The sequence below is a fragment of the Sapajus apella genome, unplaced genomic scaffold (assembly GCF_009761245.1).
Source record: "Sapajus apella isolate SASKATOON/1434 unplaced genomic scaffold, GSC_monkey_1.0 scaffold22, whole genome shotgun sequence".
In the NCBI taxonomy this organism is placed as follows: Eukaryota; Metazoa; Chordata; class Mammalia; order Primates; family Cebidae; genus Sapajus; species Sapajus apella.
The window spans coordinates 26322428-26339415 of record NW_022436962.1 but is presented as its reverse complement, the minus strand read 5'-3'; the positions used below and the strand labels follow the sequence as shown (position 1 = coordinate 26339415).

The 16988-nt window shown below is 44.9% G+C and overlaps 2 protein-coding genes and 1 non-coding gene across 8 annotated transcripts in view; 1 reads left to right on the top strand and 2 right to left on the bottom strand.

The window, feature by feature from the left end:
• Nucleotides 1-11528, bottom strand: part of CNIH4 (cornichon family AMPA receptor auxiliary protein 4) — a 47684-nt gene extending 36156 nt beyond the window's left edge. The window contains exon 1 of the mRNA XM_032289380.1: nucleotides 11461-11528. The gene's annotated coding sequence lies outside the window, so the exon portion shown is untranslated. The remainder of the gene's footprint in view (nucleotides 1-11460) is intronic.
• On the bottom strand, nucleotides 4866-4964 carry LOC116559099. Its single transcript, XR_004272300.1, has one exon. It is a non-coding gene; the product is annotated as a small nucleolar RNA U13 (small nucleolar RNA).
• Nucleotides 11529-11571: 43 nt separating the features above from the next.
• Nucleotides 11572-16988, top strand: part of NVL (nuclear VCP like) — a 97363-nt gene continuing 91946 nt past the window's right edge. For 4 of the 6 annotated variants that reach the window (XR_004272265.1, XM_032289374.1, XM_032289373.1 and 1 more), the window contains exons 1-2: nucleotides 11572-11887; nucleotides 15762-15835. Coding sequence is in view for 3 of the 6 variants with exons in the window: in XM_032289374.1 (XP_032145265.1) it covers nucleotides 11831-11887; nucleotides 15762-15835 (131 nt within the window). In the remaining 3 variants the exon portion in view is untranslated. The remainder of the gene's footprint in view (nucleotides 11888-15761; nucleotides 15836-16988) is intronic. The other 2 variants (XM_032289376.1, XM_032289375.1) reach the window with 2 other exon arrangements.

The following is a 16988-nucleotide window of genomic DNA, read 5'->3' as shown; positions in this document are numbered from 1 at the left end:
GCACCCTTGCACAGCCGGGCAGAACCTGCTCCCAGGCCCTGAGCCTCATGGGGAGGGCACGGGGTGGAGGTAGAGCTGGGTCTAAGGTGGTGCCATGCTCCATGGTGACAGCAGGAGCCAGGGACAAGCGGGAACACCCCCCCCCCCCACTGAAGCCCACCACCCTGGGAGTCTCTGTGATGCGGCCAGGCAGAGCTGCCCAACAGTGGGGGAGCAGCCGGTCAGGTACAGAGGTGGGCAAAGAGGGACCCAGCAAGGACCTGGAGCCCCCGCCCCAGGCTGTGAGGAGGTACAGCCAGGACTGCCAGTCCTTGTCCTTCCAGGTACAGGACCTAGGAGTCTCCGCAGTCTGCACCGTGGAGAACCCAGGAAGGCCCCTTTTTCTCCACAGGTTTGTGGGTGTCTGCTCCCACTGCCTGGCCTCTCCCTGCTCCCAGCACCCGCTCCTATCTCAGAGTGGGGTTGGGGCTGGGCTCGGGTGCTGTCACAGCCTGACTGGCTGTGCACATGCTTGGGCAGCCCTGACATGCCAGCCCCCTGTCACTTCTGCCCCCTCTAGAACGTAGGTACCCACGAGCATCAGGGAGAAGCCCAGGGGGAGGCAGCTCAGCACTGGCCTGCAGGTGCCCCTTGATGCAAGCAGCCTGGGCATCATGGAGGGCAGCAGGAGGCAGTAGGCTCCTTGGGCAGAAGAGGGCAGGTCCCTGGTGAGGCCTCACCATCAGGCCAGTTCTGAAGTCTGGGGACTGGGCTGCCAATCCTGTGGACTGGAGTGGGAACTTGTGGTGCCTTTCTGGGGCCTGCCCATGGCTGCCTCCCCTCTGAGGCCCATAAAAGCTCTGGGATCAGCCAGAGTTGAACAGACCATGGGATGACCAGCTATAGAGAGGAGCTACCTTCTCTGCTGAGGGCAGAACATTTGTATGTAGAGAGGAGCTACCCTCTCTGCTTGGAGATGAACACATTTTGGGACAACCTATTGCAGAGAGGAGGAGCTACCCTTTCTACTGTGAGCTGAACACTGGAACAGACACCCTGGCTGTGGAAAGGAGCTGTCCCCTGTGAGTCTCCTCTGAGCTATTCTATGGCTCAATAAAGCTTTCTTACCCTCCACTTGTCTGACTACCTCATTCTTCCTCGTCGCAGGACAAGAACTTGGGATTTGCCAAATGGCAAGGCTAAAAGAGCTGTAATACAAGCAGGGCTGAAACATGCCCCTTGCTCACCATGTTGTGGGTGAAGAGGAGAGAAGAGCTGTGGCCCTTTGGGGAGCCCTGACCTGGAGCTCCCCAAGACAGGGCTGTGACTTCCTCTTTGGGACCTTGTGGTTCCTGGCATCTCCAAGCTTCCAGGCACCAATGTTCCCCAGCTTCCACCAGCTGTGGAAGCTCCTTGCCATGCACTTTGTCCAGCTGCAGCCTCACAGAGAGCTGGAGCCCATGCCAGCACCTGGAGCCGCCTGCCCCTCTGCAGCAGCCAGTGTGTCTGACTGTGCAGTGGCCAGACCCTGGAGTCAGCTTCACGCCTCACTCACTCACACATGCCTCACTGCTCCACGCCTGACTCATCCTTGGCAGGCATGGGATCCAGGCTGGTAGCATGAGCCAAACACAGCCTGCCAGGCCAAGTGGGTGGAACGAGCCAAGCTGGCCCCAGCAAAACTCAGGCAAAGGTGCCACCAGCTACAGAGGTTACCAGCCAGAAAAGTGACACCCCAAAGATCTTGTAACAAAACCATATAAAGAAATAAAGAATTCTAGTAAAGGTACCTACCTTAGGTAAATATTAAAGTCAGTATAGGCTGGGCCTGGTGGCTCACTCCTGTAATCCCAGAACTTTGGGAGGCCAAGGCAGGTGGATCACCTGAGGTCAGGAGTTTGTGACCAGCCTGGTCAACATGGTTAAACCTGATCTCTACTGAAAATACAAAAATTAGCTGGGTATAGTGTTGGATGCCTGTAATACCAGCTACTTGGGAGGCTGAGGAAGAATTGCTTGAGCCTGGGAGGCGGAAGTTGCAGTGAGCTGAGATCACACCATTGCACTCCAGCCTGGGTGACAAGAGCAAGATTCCATCTCAAATAAATAAATAAATAGGCTGGATGTAGTGGCTCATGCCCGTAATCCCAGCACTTTGGGAGGCCGAGGCAGGTGGATCACAAGGTCTTCTAGATCATCCTGGCCAACATGGTGAAACCCTGTCTCTACTAAAAATACAAAAATTAGCCCCTCCCTGCCCCCACCCCCTTCCAAAAAAAAAAAAATTAGCTGGGCATGGTGGCACGCGCATAGTACCAGCTATTCAGGAGGCTGAGGCAGGAGAATTGCTTGAGCCCAGGAGTCGGAGATTGCAGTGAGCTGGGATCATGCCACTGCACTGCAGCCTGGCAACAGAGTAAGACTCTGTCTCAAAAGAAACAAAAAAAATTAGTTTTACTTTCCAGGGCAATCATTAAGAAATTAACTTTACGAAAATGTAAATAAAAATGACAGTAATTTGATTATAGCTGTGTGAGGTGGCTCACATCTATATTCCCAGAACTTTGGAAGGCCAAGGCAGGGCTGAGCAACACAGCAAAATCCCGTGACTACAAAAAATCAGCTGTGTGTGGGTGGCACGCATCTGTTAGTTCCAGCTACTTGGCAGGCTGAGGTAGCAGGATCACTTCAACCCAGGAGGTCGAGGCTGCAGTAAGCCATGATCGGGCCACTGCATGCCAGCCTGGGTGACACAGTGAGACCCTGTCTCAAAAATAAAAAATAATGATATTACTTCACACCCACTAGAATGGCTGTAATTAAAAAACAAAAGAGAAATTAACTGTTGGGGAGGATATGGAGAAATCTGAACCTTCAGTGCATTGTTGGTGCAAATGTAAAATGTTGCAGCAGCTGGAGGGAACAGTTTGGTGATTCTTCAAAAGTTAAACATTGAATTATATGACCCAGCAATTCTGTAACAGCAGAATCAACCCAATCTGGTTCAACCTTTGTGTAACAAAGATGAGTGGTTTCTCAGAGCAGCCAACCTCCAGGTTGCAAGTTACATAACCTAAGCATGCCCAGATGAGCCAAGTGTGCCCCACTGGTGACTTAGGAGCCAAGCAGAATGAAAAAGTTGGTCACAAACAGAACCAAAGTGCTTGGACCAAGGAACAGGGACCAAATTCAGAAGCAAGGAGTGCCCTGATTTGTTGTAGTACAGACTTAAGAGCCAACAACCCTAAGCATGACCCAATCAGATCATACCTCATTGAATTGTTCTTTTTTTTTTTTTTTTTTTTTTTGATGGAGTCTCACTTTGTGGACCAGGCTGGAGTGTAGTGGCATGATGTTAGCTCATTGCAACCTCCACCTCCCAGGTTCAAGTGATTCTCCTGCCTCAGCCACCCAAGCATCTGGGATTACAGGTGCGTACCACCATGCCCAGCTAATTTTTGTAGTGATGAGGTTTCACCATATTGGTTAGGTTGGTCTCAACCTCTTGACCTCAGGTGATCCACCCACCTGGGCTTCTCAAAGTGCTGAGATTACAGGCATGAGCTACTGTGCCTGGCCTACCTCATTGCATTATCCTATCTTCCTCATTGTTAAGTCTCTGCCTATAAAAGCTGTCCAGCTTAGGGAGACATATTTGAGCATGGCAAGCCAACTTTGCAATAAAGGTCTTTATTTTCTCAAAAGCAAGTGCTATGGTATTGTTACTGGTGGAGGGTCTTGACTACAACTTGTCCAGGTTCTTGGCGGGTTGAACAAGAAATTGAATGAAATGCACAAACAAAGCAACAAAAGAATGAAGCAATGAAGCACTGATTTACTGAAGCAAAAGTACACGCCAAAGAGAGGAACGGGCTCAAGCAAGCAGTTCAGGAGCCCCAGTTGCAAAATCTTCTGGGGCTTAAGTACCCTTTAGAAGTTTCCTATTGGTTACACCCACTTGGCCCCCAACCAATTGGAAGCTGAAGTAAGTTACACTCTATGCAAATAAAGACTTGGCCTAGGCCAGGAGTGGTGGCTCACGTCTGTAATCCAAGCACTTTGGAGGCCAAGGTGGGCGGATCACCTGAGGTCGGGAGTTCAAGACCAGCCTGATCAACATGGTGAAACCCCGTCATAAAAAAAAAAAAAAAAAAAAGACTTGGCCTGCAACTAATCAGAGACTAAAATGAAGGCTCCCTGTCTCCACACCCTATTCTCCTGTCCCAGTATTGGCTTCTATGCCCATCGGGCAAGTGAGCCCTTGCTCTACATTTCCACTCCTGGGTGTACTGTATACTCCACAGAACTGAAAATAGGTGTTCATAGAAAAACTTAAAGTGTAAATAATCCAAATGTCTATCAGGTGATAAATTGATAACTAAAATGGGACATATCTATACTATAGAATATTACTTAGCAAAAAGGAATGAAGTACTAATATATGCTACAATATGGAGAAACCTGGGAAACGTTATGCTAAGTGAAAGAAGTCAGAGACAAAAGGTCACATATTATATAATTCCATTTATGTGAAATGTTCATAATAGGCAAATCCACAAAGACAATAAGTAGATTTGTGGTTTCCAGCAGCTGGGAAGAGGAGAAAACTGAAGTGATTGCTTAACAGTTATAGGGTTTCTTTCTGGACTAATGAACAACAAAGAAGTTTAGTTTTCTCTGTTTCTGTTCCTAGAACAAGTCAACTTCTTTTCTGCTTTAAGGTCTTTGCACACATGATTCTCCCTCTACCTGAAACTCTTCCCACTCTTCCTGTACAATTGGCTCCTGCTATCCTTAAAGTCCTTACCTGTCACATTCTCAAAAAGATCTCCCTTGGCGAGGGACTGAGGTAGTCTCCCTTTTTCATTTTCTTCTCTTTTTTTCCATGTGAGACAGGTAATGTGCACAGAACAAGGTTTGAAGGTACCACATCTCACACATGTACATGAGCACCCATTCTTCACACTTAGGAACTACAAAAGGATTTGTTATTTTCTATCACAGTACTCTTCACAAATTTCATTCATTTACTTAACAAATACTTACTAAAAACTTTACATATAAAAGATTCAGGCCAGGAGCAGTGGCTCACACCTTTAATCCCAGCAATTTGGTAGGGGGAGGTGGAGGTTGGCGGATCACTTGAGGTCGGGAGTTATGAGATCAGCCTGGCCAACATAGTGAAACATTCCTGAATAAGAACCTGGTATCATTGATATTTTTTAAAAAACCCCTATTGAGGACGGGCCTCAAACACTATTGGGAGGTCGAGGCGGGCAGATCACAAGATCAGGAGTTTGAGAGCAGCCTGGCCAACACAGTGAAACCCCATCTCTATTAAAAATACAAAAATTAGCCAGGCATGGTGGCATCCCTGTAATCCCAGCTACTTGGTAGGTTGGGGGAGAATTGCTTGAACCCAGGAGGCGGAGGTTGCAGTGAGCAGAGATTGTGCCACTGTACTCCAGCTTGGGTGACAGAGCTAGACTCTGTCTCAAAAAAAAAAATTGGGCTGGGCACGGTGGCTCATGCCTGTAATTCCAGCACTTTGGGAGGCCAAGAACGGCAGATCACCTGAGGTCAGGAGTTCAAGACTAGCCCGGCTAACATGGTGAAACTCCATTTCTACTAAAAATTTAAAAAATTAACCAGACATGGTGGCGCATGCCTGTAATCCCAGCTACCCAGGAGGCTGAGGCAGGAGAATTGCTTGAACCCGGGAGGCGGAGGTTGCAGTGAGCCGAGATTTCGCCATTGCACTACAGCTTGGGCCATAAGAGCAAAACTCCATCTCTGAATAAATAAAAAGATTCTATACCATAGGCTAAGAAATCCTCCTTACTTTTCACTGTTTTAATTAAATATTTATTGATATACCAGTTAATTTCCTGACCCTCTCTAAAGGGACACTCTAGAATATAAATTCTAAGGCCATATCTGTTTTGGTTCTCACTGTTTCTTTTGATTTCAGCATAGTAACTGGTACATAGGAGACAATAAATATCTGTAGAGTGAATGTATAAAATGCCAAGCTCAAAATATTATTTTCATTTTTTTCAGGATTAGGGACATAAATGAGGCAATCACCTCAAAGAATGACAAATTTGATTAGAAAACGGAATTGTTAGCCATTATCAAATAAAATAAATCAAAGATTGTTTTTAATCTCAAAAAATTCAGGGTACCTTGTAATCCCAGCACTTTGGGAGGCCAAGGTGGGCAGATGACTTGAGGTCAGGAGTTGGAAACCAGCCTGGCCAACATGGTGAAACCCCGTCTCTACCAAAAAATACAAAAGTTAGCTAGGTATGGTGGCACGCCTGTAGTCCCAGCTACTTGGGAGGCTGAGGTGGGAGAATTGTTTAAGCCAAGAGGGCAGAAGTTGCAGTGAGCTGAGATCGCGCCACTGCTCTCTAGCCTTGGAGACTGAGTGGGACGCTGTGTATTAGTCCATTTTCATGCTGCTGATAAAGACATATGTGAGGCTGGGTAATTTATAAAGAAAAAGAGCCTTAATAGACTCATAGTTCCACGTGGCTGGGGAGGCCTCACAATCATGGTGGAAGACTAAAGGGACATCTTACATGGTGGCAGATGACAGAGAATTAGAGCCAAGTGAAAGGGAAAACCCCTTATAAAATCATCAGATCTCATGAGACTTATTCACTACCACGAGAACCGCATGGTAGAAACTGCCCCCATGATTGAATTATCTCCCACTGGGTCCCTCCCACAAGTTGTGGGAATTACAGAAGCTACAATTCAAGATGAGATTTGGGTGAGAACACAGCCAAACATATCACCCTGTAAAAAAGAGAAAAGAAAAGAAGAAGAAGAAAAGAAGGGAAGGGAAGGGAAAAAGGGAAAAAGGGGAAAAGGGAAAAAGGGAGGAAAGGAAGAAAGAAAAAGAAGAAAAAAGAAAAAGAAAGAAAGAGAGAGAGCGAAGGAAGGAAGGAAGGAAGGGAGGGAGGGAGGGAGGGAGGGAGGGAGGGAGGGAGGGAGGGAGGGAAAGAATTCAGCCTCCAGGTCCCGGCAAGCAGACAGCCTCGTTTTTGCCTCTCAGTAAGGGTCCTCTGACATGCAGACTTCATCTTTTTCTCCATGTTCCTACTATACAAAGAGTGGTCATACATTGTCCAAACTGAACCTTTTTGAGAGATAAAAGCAAGACGCTGAACATGTGAAGGAAAAATGGGCAGACCATATGCAAAAATAGAACTCTGACACAATCTGCAGCAATCAGACCAGAAAACCAATCTTATCATCTGTAAGTCAGACATGTAGGAAGTCAGACCACTATCACTGGCAAACAATCCAGGAACCCAGCAACAACCCCTGTAACAAATGGCACCAGACGGCAAGAACTTTATTAATAAATGATAGCTTTTCTAAGTTTTGTACCTGGTCTTAACGTAGGAACAAAGAGAAAACCAGCTATGCATCGCTCTGCTAGCTCTAGTTAGCCTACCTACAGCTTCCCTATGCCAACAGTCTTCAGTTAGGGCATACTTGAAGCCTTCCCCCTTTCCCCACTCTACAGTTTTCCCACCCTCTGCCTGTCTTTGAGGCTCTGCCAAAACGCAGGTGATGGTGGCTGACTCCCTTGTTATAGCAAACTGAACAGAGTCTTCTCCTCTTCTCATGTATTTGGTCTTCATGTATTTCCACAAAGGGATACTGGTAATAATTATGCTGAACCAACAGGCAAAAATCAGGACTGTCCTGAGCAAATCTAGACATAATCACACTAGTTATAAAGCACAATTAGACAAGAAGCTGTTAGCTAATGAAATACTGTACAAGGCTTAGGAGAGTCAAAGTATAAAAGACAAAAGATAAGGCCGGGCGTGGTGGCTCACGCCTGTAATTCAAGCACTTTGGAGGCCAAGGTGGGCGGATCACCTGAGGTCGGGAGTTCAAGATCAGCCTGACCAACATAGTGAAACCCTGTCTTAAAAAAAAAAAAAAAAAAAAAAAGGCAAAAGATAAAATATGCCACCACCACTAGGTGGGGTTACACCACTAAAGAAAGGAGGACGTTTCAATTAAAAAAGGAAGTACTTGAAGTGTATAAGCACTTAGGTTACTGTTCAGTAATCTTTTCAGTTCTGATGCATGATACTATAAATCCAAACACCGGAATCAATGTAAAATGGTCTTCTGGGCAATAATTGCTGAAATAATTCCAATGGAAAATGTTCAAGCATATTATCATCTAGAATTAATTTACTTTCAGTTATTGCCTTCTGTATCTAAATCAGTAATGAGGTGAACAACACGTTACCTGCCTTTAAGAACAAGGCATTCTAGAGTACTTCAAGTTTACATATGAAGGGCTGGTTAAATAATTTGTAAAACCTAGTATAAAATGAAAATAAGGGATGGCTTGTTCAGAAAGTATTTCAAGATGGCAACAGTAGAGCATTAAACCACGTGTGGGGCCCTTCTGAGCACAGGGCCCTGTGTGACTGCACAGGCCACACACCCATGAAGTTAACCCTAAGTGTAGGTTAGTATTCCATGACAAATTATAGACTAATAAACTATGTTACCTAGTACATGTTGTGATGCTACTAGGCCTTTCAATGTGTTTTTTTGTGTTTTTTTTTAGATGGAGTTTTGTTCTTTTGCCCAGGCTGGAGTGCAATGGTACAATCTCAGCTCACTGCAACCTCTGCCTCCCAGGTTCAAGTGATTCTCCTGCCTCAGCCTCCCAGGTAGCTGGGATTACAGGCATGCACCACCACACCCAGATAATTTTGTATTTTTAGTAGAGACAGGGTTTCACCATGTTGTTCAGGCTGGTCGTGAACTCCTAACCTCAGGTGATCCACCTGCTTCTGCCTCCCAAAGTGCTGGGATTATAGGTATGAGCTACCGCACCTGGTTTCAGTGTGTTTTTGTACTCTATGTGGTACATTTGGCATGTACGGAATTACATTTCATTTTTAAAATTACTAAGCATTGACTATACTTGTACTATATGCTGTAGGGAATCTTTACAAACATTTAATGTAATCAAGTACATACTTAATTTAATTTTTTAAATGTTATAAAAAGTTACAACTGGCCAGGCGCGGTGGCTCACGCCTGTAATCCAAGCACTTTGGAGGCCAAGGCAGGCGGATCACCCGAGGTCGGGAGTTCAAGACCAGCCTGACCAACATGGTGAAACCCCGTCTTAAAAAAATAAAATAAAATAAAAATAAAAATAAAAAGTTACAATTATAATTCTTCTGCTTTTCCCCACAAGCCTAAAGGGCAGAGCAGAGACTGAAACTGGTAGGCACTCAATAAATACTTGTCGAATGAATGCAAGAGGGCTGGAAAGTTCAAAATCAAGGAGCCATCATTTGATGAGGGCCTTCTTGCAGTGTCCTCCCATGGCAAAAGGCAGAATGGCAAAAGGGCCAAATTTTATTTAGCCTTAAAAAACGAAAGAGGCCAGGCACTGTGGCTCATGCCTGTAATCCCAACACTTTGGGAGGCCAAGGCAGGTGGATCACCTGAGGTCAGGAGTTCAACACCAGCCTGACAAACATGAAGAAACCCCATTTCTACTAAAACTACAAAATTAGCCAGGTGTGGTGGCACATGCCTGTAATCCCAGCTACTTGGGAGGCTGAGGCAGAAGAATGGCTTGAACCTGGGAGGCAGAGGTTGAGGTGAGCCAAGATCATACCATTGCATTCCAGCCTGGGCAACAAGAGCAAAACTCTGTCTCAAAAAAACAAACAAACAACAACAAAAACAAAGGAAAGGCTGGGTGCGGTGGCTCATACCTGTATGTAATCCCAGCACTTCAGAGTCCGAAGCAGGCAGATCACCTGAGGTCAGGAGTTCGAGATCAGCCTGGCCAATATGGCAAAATGCCATCTCTACTAAAATTACAAAAAATTAGTCGGGTGTGGTGGCATGCAACTGTATTCCCAGCTACTTGGGGAGACTGAGGTGGTAGAATCACTAGAACCCAGGAGGCAAAGTTTGCAGTGAGCTGAGATTGCGCTACTGCACTCCAGCCTGGCAGACAGAGTGAGACTACATCTCAAAAAAAATGAAAAAAAAAAAAGGAAATGCTAACACATGCTACATGAGGATATTATGCTAAGAAACAAGCTAGTCACGAAAATCAAATACTGGAAGATTTCAATTATGTGAGGAAGTTAGTGTTGTCAAAATCATAAAGACAGATAGTAGAATGCTAGCTGCCAGGGGCTGCAGGGACAGAGGATTGGGGAGTTATCTTTTAATTGGTATAGAGTTTCAGTTTTACAAGATGGAAATAGTTCTGGAACTAGATGGCAGTGATGGTTGCATATCATGAATGTATTTAATAACACTAAACTGTACACTTTAAAATGTTTAAAATGGTAAACTTTCTTATATTTTACCACAACTAAAAAAAATTAAAATAGCCTGGCGAGCTGGCTCACACCTGTAATCCCAGCACTTTGGGAGGCTGAGGCAGGAAGATCACGAGGTCATGAGTTCGAGACCAGCCTGGCCAATATGATGAAATCTGTTTCAACTAAAATTATAAAAAATTAGCAGAGTGTGGTGGTAGACACCTGTAGTCCCACTTACTCGGGAGTGTGAGGCAGGAGAATAGCTTGAAGCCGGGAGGCAGAGGTTGCAATAAGCCAAGATCACACTGCTGCACTCCAGCCAGGGTGACAGTGTTAGACTCTGTCTCAAAAAAATAAATAAAATAAAAATAAAAGAGTATAGCGAAGAAGTAGGAAATGAAGTTGCAGCCAAAGGGACCAAGAGTTTGAGTGGGAAATCTAATACTTAATTCAGTGCTTATTTTTGTATTTTTAGTAGAGACAATGTTTCACCATGTTTGCCAGGCTGGTCACGAACTCCTGACCTCAAGAGATCCGCCCACCTCGGCATCCCAAAGTGCTGGGATTACAAGTATGAGCTACCTCACCCAGCTTCACACCCTTAATTCCATTTTCTCTCCTCCCTCTGCCCCTGAATACACTGCACTTAACCTTGTCACAAGCCAAATAGGACCTGAAATAAGAATACTCAAAACACGACTGAAATAAAACAGAAACTAGAGCTTGCAACTTAAAAAAAAATGCTTGGTAACTATCCCTTTGTGTCTCCCTAACTGCAGGATAAACTTACCTGGAGCAAACAGAAACGTTTAATAAAATTCTGGGCCAAGGAGTCTTGCACTGGATATATTCAACAAATTACTTGCTCATAACAGCGCAGGTCAAACGAGTTCTAAAAGTAACAGATGACTTAGTTATCTGGGTAAATCCGTCCCTCCTTTTCTTATTCACCTAGCTCTTTCGTGGGGCCTCAAAAATGTAAGGTAACTACGTGGGAAAGCAAGCAGAGGCTGGTGGTGTGTTTTTATCCTGATTTTATCACTCCGACTATCTACTGTCGCTGCTTTTGCCAAGACTAGCTTTGTATTAGAATGAAGTGTGGCTGGAAAGCCTGAGGAAAGCAAACCAAGTTTACCAGCGGACGTTGTTGATAGTTTCCCCGCCCGCCGCGCCGGGGTAGGAACGTCCTCCAGCCTGGTTCGCCCGGCGGGGAACCAATAAGGTTGAGAGCGTTCAGAGGGGGCCTAATCGTCCAAGGCCCACTGGGCATGCCTGAAAAATAAGGCCACTAGAAACTCCCTCAGGTGTTCAAGTCTTTTCCCGCTCCTCGGAATTTTCCCCTCTCATTCGCATTACTTTTATTCTGATGGAAACGGCGCGGGCTAGGACCCAGGAGGGGCGCATTTCAAGTCCTACTGGCCCGGCATTCGCGGTGGGCAACCCTTGCGAGGCCCGCGGTTCGCAGGGAGTTGGCGGTCGGAGCAGTGGCTCTGGAGAGCGACGCGATGAAGCCCAGACCTGCAGGGTTCGTGGATAATAAACTCAAGCAGCGAGTCATCCAGGTATGTATTCTGCACCGCTCGGCCTCGCCATGGGCCCCGATTGCTGCCCCAGGGTGCCACTGCCCTTTTATCGGGCGGCGTCCGCGTGGAACTCAACTAGTCTCCTTGCCCCTGTCTGGGCCTGGGCGTGCGTCTGTTCCTCTTTCGTTGGTGGTGCCGGGGCCTTCCCTACCCACGTTGGTGCGGAGTCTCAAGGAGCAGCCAGGGACGGTGGGAGGGTGCAGCTTGGTGGGGCTGCCCAGGTTGTCTTGTCGTCTTCAGCGCTGATTGTTCAGGAGAGTGGAGTTAGCCTTTGAATTTTAAACTCTTTGGCTTGTGAAGTTAGTACAGGAATGGTCTTCCAATGCCCTCATTGTAAGAGGTCCTTGAGAAGGGGTGCCATAAATAATACGTAAAATTTCCGTTCTCAAGGAACTTAAACACTAAAACGTGATAACATGGGTCTGGCAACTGTAGCAGGCACCTTGCCTACGGTTTTCTCATTTTAATGACCATCAGTAAAAAGCAGTGTGTGGCAAATACCTTAGAATGTAACTAAGGAGTCTGAGCTAAAAGATGGGAGAGATTTTTGTTCACTTTGTAATTTGTGAGCTACACATCCTACTTGTTTTTTTTTTTTTTCAATTCACCAGCTCCCAAACAATCTCCTTTTCGAACCCATCTTTTTCTACCAACTTGTAAATGTTGGAAGTGCCCTGAGATACCTCCTCTTCCTCCTCTTTCCTCATACACCGCTCTTGTCTATCCATACTTCCTATGTGATCTCAGTCTAATAACCTTTGAATAGTATCTACATATTGTCTATATATTTATTTCATTTTATTTTTTTTTTTTCTGAGACACAATCTCATTCTGTTGCCTAGGCTAGAGTGCAGTGGCTGTTTATGGGCACAATCATAGCTCACTGCACCCTCGACCTCCCGGAATGAAGTGATCCTTCCTCCTCAGCCTCCCCAGTAGCTGGGACTACAGGTGTGCACCACCATACCTGGCTAATATATTATTATTATTTGTAGAGACGGGTTTCCAGTACATTACTCGGGCTGGTCTTGAACATCAGGCCTCAGCCTCCCAAAGCGCTGGGATTACAGGTGCAAGCCACTGCACTGGCCTCTATATATTTACGACCCTTAAATTTATATCTCCAGTCCAGATTTTATCTTGAATTACAGATTGACATATCCAGCTGCCTAGGCAGCATGCATATCTCCAAATTAAAATAGCCAAGTGGAACTTGTGATTTTCTTAGTGTTCTGTATCTTGTTAAATGATACTACCATTCATCCAGTTGGTAAGGCCAAAACCTTAAGGATCATTATGAGTCTTTCTTTCATTTCCTATATATCATCCATCAACAGCCTGATTGGCTTTACTTTCAAATATATTCCAAGTACTTCTTACTGTCTTTCCCTCTAACCATCTTTTTTTTTTTTTTTTTGAGACGGAGTTTCACTCTTGTTACCCAGGCTGGAGTGCAATGGCATGATCTCGGCTCACCGCAACCTCCGCCTCCCGGGTTCAGGCAATTCTCCTGCCCCAGCCTCCTCAGTAGCTGGGATTACAGGCACGCACCACCATGCCCAGCTAATTTTTTTGTATTTTTAGTAGAGACGGGGTTTCACCGTGTTGACCAGGATGGTCTCGATCTCTTGACCTCGTGATCCACCCGCCTCAGCCTCCCAAAGTGCTGGGATTACAGGCTTGAGCCACCGCGCCCGGCCCCTCTAACCATCTTAATCCAAACTATCGTCTCTACCTTAGACTATTGCAATAGCCTCCTAACTGATCTCTCTGATTCTGCTTTTACCTAAAGCCTATTTCCCACAAAGCAGCCAGAAACACCTTTTTTTTTTTCTCACTGCAACCTCTGCCTCCTGGGTTCAAGTGATTCTCTTGCCTCAGCCTCCCAAGTAGGTGGGATTACAAGTGCACATCATCACACCTGGCTAATTTTTGTATTTTTAGTAAAGACAGAGTTCCACCATGTTGGCTAGGCTGGTCTCGAACTCCTGACCTCAGGTGATCCATTCCCCTTGGCCTCCCAAAGTGCTGGGATTACAAGTGTGAGCTACCATGCACAGCCAAGATATCCCTTTAAAGGGAAAAATCAGGCTGCAGTGCGGGGGGCAGCATTAGGAGAAATACCTAATGTAGATGACGTGTTGATGGGTGCAGCAAACCATCATGGCACATGTATACCTATGTAACATGTTCTACACATGTATCCCATAACTTAAAGTATAATAAAAATAAAAAAGGGAAAAATCAGAGCTTGCCATAGCTCTGCTCAAAACCTTTCAGTGGCGTCACAGACATCTAGAGTAAAACTGGTCTAAAGAGACCTGCATATTGATTTCTGAAATCCTTGCAGGAAAAAAACAAAAAAAAGCCCTGCATATTCTGGCCTCTATTGTCCTAGTTTACTTTTCCTCACCTGTCCTAACCACACAGACCTTCTCAAACATGCCAAGCACAGGACCTTTGTTCTCGTTGTTCATTCACTCTGAATTACTCTTCCTCTGGATGTTCCTGCGTCCCACAACTTACTCCTTCAGTTTATTCAGTTTTTGGAGCAGTGACTACTAATTACTGGATCTGGTGGCGCCTTCTCTGTCCTTACACTTGACTGCTTTTTGGCATTTGACATTGTCATTGTTCTTCTATAGCTTTCACTTTGGTTCATTATAAAAGTACAGATTTAATATCCCTTATTCTAAATGCTTAAGACCAAAAAATGTTTCAGATTTTGGAATGTTTATGTATATATGAGATATCTGGGGATGGGACCCAAGTTAAACATTAAATTTATTTATGTTTCATATTCACTTTATACGCATAGCCTAAAGGTAATCTTATACAATATTTTAAATAGGTTTCACTTAGCTATACATTTAATTTAATTTTTTATTTTTGAGACCAGGTTTCCCTCTGTCACCCAGGCTGGAGTGCAGTGTTGTGACACTGCTCAGTACCACCTCAAACTCCTGGGGTCAAAAGATTCTCCCACCTCAGCCCTCCATGTAGCTGGTACCACAGGTATATACCACCATGTCTGGCTAATTTTTAAATTTTTTGTAGAAATGATATTTTACCATCTTTCCCAGGCTCGTCTCGAACACCTGGACTCAAGCAATCCTCCTGCCTTTGCCCCTCAAAGTTGCTGGGATTACAGTTGTGAGCCACCACACCCAGCCTATTTTACTTATTTATTTTTGATACAAGGTCTTGTTCTGTTGCCCAGGCTGGAGCGCAGTGGCTCTATCATAGCCCACTGCAACCTCTAACTCTGGGCTCAAGCGATCTCCCACCTTAGCCTCCCAAAATGCTGGATTACAAGCACAAGCCACCACATTTTTTTGTAGAGACAAGGTCAAACTTTGTTGCCCAAGGTGGTCTTGAACTCCTGGGTTCCCAAAGTGTCGGGATTACAGGTATGAGTCACCACACCCAGCCAAAAGGTGATTTAATATCGAAATGAAATTGCCTCAAGCTAGTAGTTCCTGCAATGTCTGACAGATGTCAAATGTCACTGTGTTCCCTGAAGTTTAAAATATCCCCTGGTGTCCTGGTGAGTTTATTGCAGTGTTCTGGGCTTGTTTTGAAACCTGGCATATTAGTAAGTAAGCCCTCACTTACTGCCTTATAACTATTCTAGTAATTATTAGTATTGTGTTATAGTGATTAATAATGTTGATTAAATTTTCTGATTCCAGACTTGACAATTATTTGGTTACTTTTATTTATGTTTCTGGTATGTTTTATTAATGAAGAGTTTATATTAAAGTATAATGTGTTCAAATAGCCCAATCTGTTGATTAAAACCACTGAGTTTGAAATATTGAGTGTTTTATATTTGTTATATTTTCTGTTTTAGTACCTTACCAGTAACAAATGTGGCAAATATGTGGACATTGGAGTCTTAGCATCTGATTTACAAAGAATGTACAGGTAAAGAAATGTAGTTTTCAGATCCTTGGATTTTTCTTTCCCCTTTACCATTTTAAAAGTTTATATCCTGCTTAAATTTCCAATTGATATCAATAGCTGCTGGCATTAGTTCACCAATCCATAATCTTGGAACTCAATTTGGTTATGCAAACATTTATCAAGTACCTGTTATGTGCAGTAAGATGATTTTTGTATTACGGGAAATAGTCACTGCTTATCTTTCAGTACCTCATAGCCAGGTCAAGAGATAGAGATGTTATTATATCACTTTCTTTCCTGCTTCATTAGAAGATTAAAACTGAGCCAGGTATAATGGCTCATGCCTATAATCTCAGCACTTTGGGAGGATGAGGTAGGAGGATGGCCTAAGCCCAGGAGTTTGAGACCAGCCTGGGCAACATGGTGAAATCCCATCTCTACAAAAAATATACAAAAATTTGCCAGGCTTGGAGGTGTGCACCTGTGGTCCCACCTACTTGGAAGGCGGAGGTGGGAGGATCACTTGAGCCAGGAGTTCAAGGCTGTAGTGAGCTGTGGTCATGCCACTGTACTCTAACCTCAGAGACAGAGCAAGATACTGTCTCAAAAAAAGAAAGAAAGAAAATTAAAACCATCACCAACAGGTATGATCTCCTGAGTTTCCCAACTCTTTTTTTTTTAATATAATTTTTATTTTTATTTTTTGTGGAGACAGGACCTTTCTGTATTTGTCCAGGTTCGTCTTGACCACCTGACCTCAAGTGATCCTTCCACCTTGGCCTCTCTGAGTGCTAGGATTATAGGCATGAGCCAGCATGCCCAGCTAGCTTCTTGAGTCTTTTTTTTTTTCAGACAGAGTCTTGCTCTGTCACCCAGACTGTAGTGTCGTAACCCGATCTCTGCTCACTGCAACCTCTGCCTCCTGGGTTCAAGCAATTCTCCTGCCTCAGCCTCCTGAGTAGCTGGGATTACAGGCGTGCGCTAACCATGCCTGGCTAATTTTTGTATTTTTAATAGAGATGGGGTTTTGCCATGTTGGCCAGTCTGGTCTCGAACTCCTGACCTCAGGTGATCCATCCACCCCAGCCTCCCAAAGTGCTAGGATTACAGGTGTGAGCCACCTCACCCAGCCAAGAATACCTTAATTATTTCTAAAGGCCCTATCTCCAAATGC